Below are 10520 nucleotides of genomic sequence, written 5' to 3'. Positions count from 1 at the left end.
AACTTCACTTTCATGTTGTAGAGAAAATCAGGTGTGATATCCAAATCAGGCTTAAAAATCTTCTGGCTTCTTGCCATGGCCACAGAGAGATTGACCTCTGGTCCAACTCCTCTTGCCCTGCCCAGCTCACTGTCCAACCATTGCCATTGCCAGGCACCTGCACCACTGGCTTCTCATGGGTTTGGCAAGTGGAAGGCACCAACAGGAGATGGGAGAGTGGGAGACAGAGACTGGGTATCTCCTCCTCACTCCCTCCCATCACTGGCTCTGCCTTTCTATTGTTCCCTCCGGCAGCCCCTCCCCCCAAATTCCAGCTGGAATCCCACTGGCTCCAGAGATCCTGTTGTCTTCCTTCATCTGCAAAGGTGGGAATGGCTTCTGGTAAGAACCATGAGTGAGACAGTAAGGTAGAGGTAAGGAATCCCTGGTGTGTCATCATCTTTGGACTCTCTTAACCCCATCTCTGAAATGTTCTGTTTACCCAGGTCTCTTCCTTGGAACACCTGTTTCCTACTCAACCCCAACGATCAGCTCCCCAGTTCCTGCCTCTCCTCCCCTACCCACTATAGGGCCATCCTCCTGGCCCTCCCCCTTCCCCATGTCTCCATTTCCTACTCTAGCCCCCCCCCAAACATATTCCTTCATTCTTCCATCACCGCTCTACACTCTGGGCTGTACCTCTGGCCATTGCCTCAGTTCTTCCCTTGGATTTCACTGTCTTCTGGAGAGCGTGACTTTTTCCATCCATTTTCTCATCTCTTGTTTGGATGGCACCATCCTATGACCTAAGTAGTGGCTCCTCCATTCTCCTTGCTCAGGTGTCATGATTCTCAGTACACACCTGACTCGAACTCTCTGAAATGGGTGAGGTTGTGGCCATAAACACGGATTTAGAGTCAGGTACACTGGCCACTTCCTAACTCTGTGGCCCTGGCCCACTTCATAAATCCCTCTGATCCCTCATGTCTCTTTGTGTACAATGGGGTGTAAATGCTATCTCACAGGCCACAGGAGCTGAAGCGTACGACAGGTGCATATCACTTGACAGGCGGGATGTTCTCAGTAGTTACAATTGTCACTAGTGCTCCTGCTAACCATCACTGATTTTCTCTTGAAACCAATGTTGATCCCCTCACCCCCCAATTCATATGTTGAAGTCTAGCTCCCAAGGTGATGGTGTTTGGACCAGGGCTTTTGGGAGGTGAGTCGGTCATGAGGGTGGAGCCCCAGGAAAGAGGCTAGTGCCCTTATAAAAGAGGCCCCAGGCAGCTCCCTCACCCCTCCCAACCAGGAAAACAAGGGGAAAGACAGCCATGTAGGAACCAGAAGTGGGCTCTCACCAGACGCTGAATCTGCTGGTACCTTGATCTTGGACTTCCAGCCCCCACGAGGAATAGTCTGTTGTTAGAGCTGCCTGGTCTGTGGCATTTTGTTATAGCAACTGAGCTAAGATGCTGGGCGTCTCTCCGACCAGGCTTCCACATGCGCCTCCAACTCCTGGTCATTTTTTCTTCAGCTCCCATCCTGGAAGTGTGGAGTTTCTTGGGATCCTTCCTCGTCCCTCTTCCTTCCTGAGTATGCTTCGGCCACCGAAGAGCTCAATGTCGCCTGCACGCCAATGGCCTTCAAGTTCGGGCCTCCAGCCTTGACCACTCCTTGGCACTGGGCAGCTCTCCATGGATGTGTCACCACCCCCATGCATCCAGGACCCAGACATCGCCTACCCTCTGCCACCTGAGCTCTGTGTCCTGATGGATGAGATTCACTCAGCCTCGTCGTCCAAGACAGAAGCGTGGCCTTTGTTCTACATCCCCCTCCTTGGGAGATGCAGAAGACCTTGCCCAGACTCCTGCACAGCAGGGTTCCTCTCCTCTGCTAGGGTGAGTGGGGCAGGCCGTCTCCACTGCCCACTCCCTCAGGAACTCAGCTACAGAGGCGCCAGCTGGGCTGGAGGGTCAAGCTCCTGGCTTCTGGGGCTGGAAAGTGGGTGGAATCCAGGATTGGGGAGGTACGGAGGGGGGTGTTCTGCAGGGCCACTTCCCTCTGCCCACTCTTGTGGCCTTCCTTGCTTTCCACGGAGCATCTGGTACCCCAAACCCTGTCTCAGCTCTGCCTCCAGACAAGCCAACCTGATCCCTTGACATGGAGATCACTGTACCTTCTCACCGTATCCTGAGCCCATCTCCTCCCTTCCAGCTCCCCGCTCTTGCCCTCCCTCAAGACCACTTCACTGTTTACTTGTATTGTTATCAGCACCCCTCTCAACTCCCCAGAGCACCCATTACTGACTGCTCAAGGTGTCCACATCAAATACAAATCTGACTGCCCTACGCTGTCTTAGTGCACGCACATCGTGAGGGTGACGCGGGTCATCCCACCCCCTCCGGGTCCAGCTGTCTTAGTGGCCTGGCCTCCCAACCTTGCTCTAGCCCCACCATCTACACAGGCCTTTGGAAACGCCGAGTCCCGCAGGCCTCGGGATGCCTCCCACAGAGCCTCACTTCCTGACGCGTCTCTTCACCTCCATCGACCTGGAAGATCCCAGAAATCCCTCAAAGCTCTGCCTCAGAGTCACTCCCACTGAGGTCACCCCTGACGTCCTCAGGCCGAACTCAGCCTGCTCCCCTCTGGATGGCCTTTGTACCTCACACATATTTAAACATTTTTACAGCACACTGGGTTGTAACGTTCACGTTAGATTTTTTTGTCTCTGGCCAGAATAAAACCATCTCGGGAGCAGAGCCACCCTCCCCAGCTCACGTGCATCTTCAGGAACACGAGGGCTGCCTCAGAAGCGGGAAAAGGCAAGGAGAGGGGTTTCCCCCTAGAAACCCCAGGAAAGCCCACTGCCGCCCACCCTTGAGTTTATCCCCTTGTGACCCATCTTGGACTTCTGATCTACAGCCCTGGCAGGTAACACAGTCAGATCATTTCAACCACGAATCGTGATTGTGGCATCCATAGAAAACCAATACACTTTTAAATTAATACATTTAAAACGAGAAACCACAACATTCTGGAAGCCACAAGATCTTGGAAAGGCTACCGTCAATGACCCCAGGCAGTCTTGAGTCTGAAGGCTCCCTTCCGTGTTGCCAGGCTATGAAAAATTTCATCGACCGTCCACCTCTACGTTGTCACAGGCTGATGGTGCCTGAAATAGGCTGCACCAGCCCTGGGTGAGGGCCCCGGGCACCGCCAGGGGGGAGGGGTACGGGCTTCTCTCTTGGTGCACCCCCACCCCCACCCCCACCCCCTTGGCCATCATCTTCCCGGCCAGTGAGGTTTTATTGTACCAGTGTGTCCTTGGAATGGTAATCACCCTCTTTGATTATAAATGTTCGTATATGCAGTAAATGTATATTACTATTATATTTTGAAACGGCCAATTTCCATCCACATGGCTCATCATAATAAAAGAAATAAAAATCTCCTGTTGGCTAAAGGGTTAACCGTGTAGCTTTGGATTTTTTTTTTTTTTTTCCTCCTTGGAGACTCAGAACGTGCAGCGTGCTGGATGATCCTTTCACAAAAAGAATCAAGGGCGAGATGCCTGGGGTTTGAATGTGCGTTTGCTGTACATTCATAATAAATGCCGAACCGCATGGCACATTCATGGCTGCTTCTTGCTTGTAAATGAACTGCTGAATGAAAGTTTTGGGACTCAGCTCACCTCCAAGAGAGCGGTCCCTGTTCACACCCGTACCTGAACCAACAGTTCTTGAATTTTCTTGAAAAACCAGTTTTTCCTCTGTCCGTGACAGCGGTGCCTTCCTCCGTGCATTTTGTAATCAGGCTGGCTTTTCTTTCTTTCTTTCTTCTTCTTCTTCTTTTTTTTTTTTTTTCCCACACTGCCGTTGGAATAAAGATCCCGCCTTTGATTGAAATGGAATCTTCCACTATTGAGCAAGCCTTTGTTGAATGAGTCATCGGGGCGGCTGCTCATTGGCTGAGGCCACTGGAGCCAGGGGATTGCCTGGCACCGGCTGCAGGGCCCGGCTTCATTCACAGAATCACTGGCTCACTGCTAGCCTTTCCATTCACACAAACAGCATCTCATTCACATTTTGCTGTTTTTGTCTGCTTCTAATGAAGAGCGGGGTTTGGGAATGATAGGGCGCTTTTGCTTCAGATTTGGGGGGGCTCTGCTGACCACCACAATCGGCGATGGGGTGTGCACTTGCCGTTGCTAAGCGAACCAGGGGAAGGGCAAGAATGAGTGCCCGCGCCCAGGGAGGGAAGCGGCGGCCGCCCTGCGTGCCTGCATCCCAGCGGCCGGCCTCACCTGCCTGCCAGGAGCCGCCCCACCTGCACCTGCTCCATAAAGCTCTGCAAGGCTGGGTGCCTCGTGTGGCACATGCCTAGTCGTGGGTGTGAGAAGGCAGGGCGCTAGAGAAGGCAGGTGAATTCATTTGCTTGCTCAGAGTTGCCTGGAAATTTGGACAGGGAGGTTCCGCTGTGTCAGGTGGGTTATCTCAATGCATGACAGAGACCGGCAGGGCCCACGGTGACAGGGCTCGGCGGGCGTGAGGCTCGCCGACCTTCTGTGGGGCCGCCAACGCCCTGTTCTCCTAGCTGACAGGAAGGAGGCCTGCGCCTGTCCGTTGCAGCTGAGTCTGACTCCTGAAACGGATTTGCTGTGTAACCAGAGCAGCTGTATATTTTTTTCTTCCTTACTGCAGGGTTGCAAAGCAGCAACAGAAGACACACTGAAATGTATCTGTAGTGTTTGGTAGACATTTTTGCAGACCTTGAGCGCGTTCAGTTGGGATAAAGCGTCAAGCCCAGCCCCCTTTCTGGAATGGATTTCTGGAGCCGGCTGCCATTCCTGAGAAGTCCTCTTCTTTTCTGGAAGTAGGTTTCCAACCTAACCCCAGCTGAGAAGGGCTCTGGTCATTAGCAGGGAAGGCATCCTGCTCTGTGCAGAAGTCGCTGTGCAGATTTGTCTTTCTTTCTTTTTCTTTCCTTTTTTTTTTTTTTTTTTTTTTTTCCGGAGGCACTGCATTGCCACAAAGGCACTTGTCATGGCTGCTCTGTTGACTTGAAAAGAAAAAAGAAAAACCCAGGAAATCGGTATTTTGTGTTCACCTGGGAGTGAATATTCTTTTCTTTTCTGCCTTTTCAAAATTTTTAAATTTTTTTTTGGCTATTTACCAATTTCTGCTGCTTTCCAAATCAGAATTCATGAGGATCCGCTGAAGATCTTATTCTTAAAAAGGCTTCGTCACATTTTAACGCATGGCTGTCAGATCCTTAGGGGCTCACACCGAGGGCTGAACTGCGGGGGGGGGCGGGGGGGGGAGGTGGGGGAGGGGGGGGGAGGAGAGGAAGCCCCGGGCTCAGAAGAAGGGATTTCAGAAAGTTCCCCTGACCGTCTGAAGGGGCTGCACTGACCTCTGGCACAGATGCTGAGTCCGGACGGGGCTGGGGGGGGGGGGGGGGGGGAAGGGGGGGAGGGGGAGGCCAACAAGCAAAGGTTGGAAGGAAATGTCTGGGAATGTAGAAAAGGCAATCTGAGAATTGATTGGCTCTAGTGTGCTCTCAGTGGGTGTATGTGTGTTTTTTTCCCTTCTTTTTTTCTTTCTCTCCTTTTTCTTTTTCTTTCTTCTCTTTTCCTTCTTTTTTTTTGTACTTATTATTATTATTATTATTATTTTGTGCTACAGGAAGTGATTTGCAGCGTTCCCTGGGCCTTTGTTGAGAAGGGTCTCCTCTGGAGTGAGTCACGCTCTCGCAGTGCGCAGCCCGAGCCGCGGGGCGCTCCCCTTCGGAAGCGATGACTGGAGCAGCGCGAGCGTGCCGCCCTCCGCAGCCGAGCGCGGGGCCGGGGCTGCGCGGACGCGGCGGCGCGGGCCGCTAGCGGGGAGGCGGCGCCGCTGTTCCCCCTCCCCCCCCCCCCCCCCCCGCCGCCGCCGCCGCCGCCGCCGCCGCTGTCCCGGCCGCCGCGTCCCGCCGGGCCGCGCTCGCCCCTGCAGCGCCCGGGCGGATGCGGCCGGCCCACGGAGGGGCATGCTTCCACGCACCAAGTACAACCGCTTCAGGAATGACTCGGTGACATCGGTCGACGACCTTCTGCACAACCTGTCGGTGAGCGGCGGCGGCAAGGTCTCGGCGGCGCGCGCGGCCCCGGCGGCGGCCCCCTACCTCGTGTCCGGAGACGCGCTGCGCAGGGCGCCCGACGATGGGCCGGGCAGCCTGGGCCACCTGCTCCACAAGGTGTCCCACCTGAAACTCTCCAGCTCGGGCCTCCGCGGCCGCTCGGCGGCCAGGGCGCGGGCGGGCGCGCGGCTCTCGGGCAGCTGCAGCGCGCCCAGCCTGGCCGCCCCGGACGGCAGCGCGCCCCCCGGCCCCGGCGCCCCGGCCATGCGCGCCGCCAGGAAGGGCCGGCCCGGCGACCAGCCGCCGCCGCGCGCCCCGCACGCCAGCGACCAGGTGCTGGGGGCCGGAGTCACCTACGTCGTCAAGGTGGGTGCGGGCGCGCGGGCCGCGGGGTGGGTGGCCGCGGAGGCCGGCAGGCGCGCGCTCCTGGGCTAGCTCTCGGGGCCGCGGGGACGGGGCGCTACGGGCGCGCCAGCTGCGTACCCGTGGGGAGAAGGTTCGCCATGGGGGACCTCGCTCTGGCCTGCTTTCTCCTGGGGTCCGCTCCTCTTCCCACTCGCTGCGCCATATGTCCGGCCAGTGCCCCTGTGGGCACGGGCTCCTGTCCCGGGGACGTGGGCATCAGGCCCCGGGCAGTGAGCACACTTGGGAGCGCCGACCGCCCTGCCCTGGGAGATACGGGGGCGGCGGGACTACTTCTGCTGTGTCTGCCCCAAGAGGCAGGCTGGGTGCTCTGGCTCCCCCCCAGCTCCCAGCAGTGCAGGCCAAATGCTGGCTTGCTTTATGTAAGCCGCTGGTGCTCCCTTCCCCAGCAAGGTCTGCCTCGCCTTCCATACCTGAGGGTTCTGATTTACAGCAGCAGAGAATTGGGGACTCTTTTTCCCCGGGGCCGTAGTCTTCCATTTAAATAGGCCAAAAGGGGCCGAGCGTGGGCCTTGGAGCTAGCAGCTCCAGATTTTTCCTTCGACACAAAGAATTACACAGTCGTGCCCAGTGTGGTCCATAAAATTCCTCCTTTATGCAAGTATTTTATGCTGTTAAAAGAACGAATACCCAGCACCTGTCGGTTGGCCTGCCACAGGCTCCCGGCCTCCAGCCTGTTGGACGGTGGTGGGGAGCCATCACTGCGCTCTACAGCTGGGCCACGTCCTCCAGCGGTGGGGGGGAGGGCTGAGCAGGCAGGCCCCTCGGATGCATGGCTGCTTGTTTGGAAGGGAAGAGACACACACGGTCTCCACGGTGTTGTCCAGCACACGGAGAGACCCGCAGGGCGTCTGGCCTGCACATACAGGCTACAGATTCAGTTTAACAATCCAGCAGACACATTCTCGGATAAAATGTTGTATCTCGGCAGTTTGGGAACCAAAATATTAAAGGAAGCAGTTAACTGTGGACTGCAGTTAACTGCCTAGAAAGTACTGACAAAGGGCTGTTGTCCCCGGTGTTAAAAATGGGGCCCCCTCATCCCCTCGAGGCTGCTTTTAAATCGAATCTTCATCTCACCATATGAAAATGGATTAATATATGTTGAGGGATGCCGATCAGCTTAAAATATGCACGTCTTCTTGAGTTTATGATAAAAGACAATGGTTTTTCTTCTTGTAGTCCCTCTTTAGATTACACAACCAGGAGCCAAAACAAAAAGAAAGAAACAAACAAAAAAGAAACAAAAAACCCTGACCACTTTGAGGTGAACTAGTAAGCACTGGAGAATATTTCTTCTAGTGCGTTAATATAATTGCTATCTAAGAAGCAAACAAACAAACAAACAAAAAAACAAAAAAAGAAAGAAAAAGAGCTTATGTTTAAAACAGACAGACCTTGGCAAAGCCAAGGTACCTATCGTGTGGAACAGAGAAGATCGTTTTCAAATGGAGGGAGAATTCTCAAACTTCTGCCTTTAAAGTTTTCCTTCAAAAACAGATCATTCCCTTTGCTTGGGGCTTTGCTCTTGCTTTTTGGAGAACGAAGGCAGACATCTAGTTCTAAAGGTCAGTCATGACTGGACTCAGATGAACATAGCCCACCAGGTCAGCTCTGCCGGGCCGTCTTACGGCTGCGACAACTCCAGCATCAGCCGAACTCAGGTGGACGGAAGGCTGGGTCTGCCCCAGCCTCTGGGTTTGGGGGTCACTTTATTGTGCCTCCAGTAAGTGGCAGCAGTGCCCTGGGGGCACCCAGTGCTTGGTGCCATCGCCTGGTTCACCGTGAACGGTGGTCGTGTGAACATAAGCTCAGGCTTCCCCGGAGAAGTTTGGAACCACATAGCAAGGAGGTCAGATGCTAAGGACAATTTCTCGTGCACACGTTTGACTTATGTTATCACGTGGCCCTCTGTTGGTGCACGCTTCCTCATTGCCCGTGTTGTTGAGTTGAACATCATGGACGTATTTTCTTGAAAAATCACAAAACTGAAAAAACAATCGTAACGTGATACCGTTTGCTGATTTGTGAATAGTTTTATCAGTCTCTTGGCTTTACAAGATCTCGGGGAGAAAGAGAGGTAATCTCTAGTATATGACTGTACATTGCTTGTAAATCTAAAGGCTGTGAGTTTGGGGAAGGGTTTGATTTAAATTTACTTCTTAAATTTTTTTTAATGTTTGTATATTTTTGAGAGAGAGAGAGAGAGCAAGTAGCATAGGGCCAGAGAGAGAGGGAGACACAGAATCTGAAGCAGGCTCCAGGCTCCGAACTGTCAACACAGAGCCGGACGTGTGGCTCGAACCCATGGATCGCAAGATCATGACCTGAGCTGAAGTCGGACGCCCAACCGACAGCCACCCAAGCGTCCCAATTTAAATTTATTTCTAAATTAAGGAACCCCCCCCCCCAAGTTTTCCTAAGTTCTGGAAAATTCATTTGCTGTACGATAGGTGTTGCCCCCTTGTGGAGACACCTGCTATGACGCTTGAGGATATTCTGTACGAGGTTTGTTGTTTGAAGATATTTCAACTCCATCTAGTTACCTGGGAGGAGAGCCTGGAAGGGCAGGAGCCGGGTGGGTTTGACTCACCTAGGAAACATCAAACTGTGTGAACAGCAGTTGTAGGGTTAATTAATGAAGGGTGTGGGATTGAAAGACGGAGAAGGTGCCTGGGAACAGGAGCATTCAGAGCGTAGCAAGTTGAGTTAGTCCTGCACGTGTCACCACCAAGCCTGCCGCTGATACGGCTCCCGGCCACACAGAGCAGGGAGGCTCCTGCACACAAAGCCCCCGGGTCTGGGTTTACGCTGGGAGGCCTCCTGGCGGTGCTCGGATACCCACCTCAGGGTGCCCAACCCTTGGCTTTCTCTTTTGGTCACACAGCAGCAAAGGACAATGGATATTTTCGTGACAGTTCCATTTTGAAACTACTTTAAACTTGGACGAGAAAGGCCCATAGAAATTGCGTCGCTTATGCTGCTCCCCACCTTAAAGTTCTACTGTGAGTCCAAGCCGGCTTCGCCTGAGTGCGCCTGGGGGCTGCCACGGGTCTTTGGCGGGTTCTGAGGCGATGTTTGCGTGCTCCACGCACGGGCCCACAGAGTGAGCAGCTTAGGAGGGAGAGATAGGCGTGAACGGGAGGGGGGTTGCTTCCTTTTTTTTAAAATTCAAATTAGTTAACATACAGTGCAGTCTTGGCTTCAGGAGTAGAACCCAGTAATTCATCAATTACATACGACACCCAGGCCTCCTCCCCACAGATGCCCTCCTCAATGCCTGTCACCCATTTCGCCCACCCCATCAACCCTCAGTTTGTTCTCTGTATTTAAGAGTCTCTTATGGTTTGCCTCCCTCTCTGTTTTTATCTTATTTTTCCTTCCCTTCCCTTATGTTCATCTGTTTTGTTCCTTGAATTCCACATATAAGTGAAATCATATGATATCTTTCTCTGACTTATCTTGATTAGCATAATACCCTCCAGTTCCATCTACACTGTTGTAAATGGCAAGATTTCATTCTTTTTCATTGCTGAGTAGTATTCCAGTGTGTGTGTGTGTGTGTGTGTGTGTGTGTGTGTGTGTATAACACATCTTCTTTATCCATTCATCCATCGATGGACATTTGGGCTCTTTCCATACTTTGGCTATTGTTGATAGCACTGCTATAAACATTGGGGTGCATGTGCCCCTTCGAATCAACATTTTTGTACCCTTTGGATAAATACCTAGCAGTGCAATTGGTGGGTTGTAGAGTAGCTCTATTTTTAGTTTTTTGAGGAAGCTCCACATTGTTTTCCACAGTGGCTGCACCAGTTTGCATGAGGGAGTCTGTTGCTGAGGAGAGCCGCTGGCCGCCGAGAGGAGCCTTCTAAAGGCCAGCACGGCCCGGAGGTTAGCCCTGACCCGGCCTGATGGACAGCTGCACCCTGTGGGCTCGCGACACGCCCCAGGGTCCCCAAGAGACGGGCCCTCCCTGTAGCACATTACACCGCAGA

The 10520-nt window shown here is 53.5% G+C and overlaps 1 protein-coding gene and 1 long non-coding RNA gene across 2 annotated transcripts in view; both read left to right on the top strand.

Annotated features, from left to right (window-relative positions):
• The first annotated feature begins 4359 nt into the window (after positions 1 to 4359).
• On the top strand, positions 4360 to 5860 carry LOC111557584. The gene is made up of 3 exons (XR_002737768.2): positions 4360 to 4465; positions 4683 to 4854; positions 5667 to 5860. It is a non-coding gene; the product is annotated as an uncharacterized LOC111557584 (long non-coding RNA).
• A 77-nt stretch (positions 5861 to 5937) lies between these two features.
• SHC3 (SHC adaptor protein 3) overlaps positions 5938 to 10520 on the top strand; it is a 106216-nt gene continuing 101633 nt past the window's right edge. The window contains exon 1 of the mRNA XM_023243220.2: positions 5938 to 6465. Coding sequence (XP_023098988.1) covers positions 6010 to 6465 — 456 coding nt within the window. The 5' untranslated portion in view covers positions 5938 to 6009. The remainder of the gene's footprint in view (positions 6466 to 10520) is intronic.

This window comes from Felis catus, chromosome D4 (genome assembly GCF_018350175.1).
Source record: "Felis catus isolate Fca126 chromosome D4, F.catus_Fca126_mat1.0, whole genome shotgun sequence".
Lineage (NCBI taxonomy): Eukaryota > Metazoa > Chordata > Mammalia > Carnivora > Felidae > Felis > Felis catus.
This window is presented reverse-complemented; position numbering and strand designations above follow the sequence as displayed.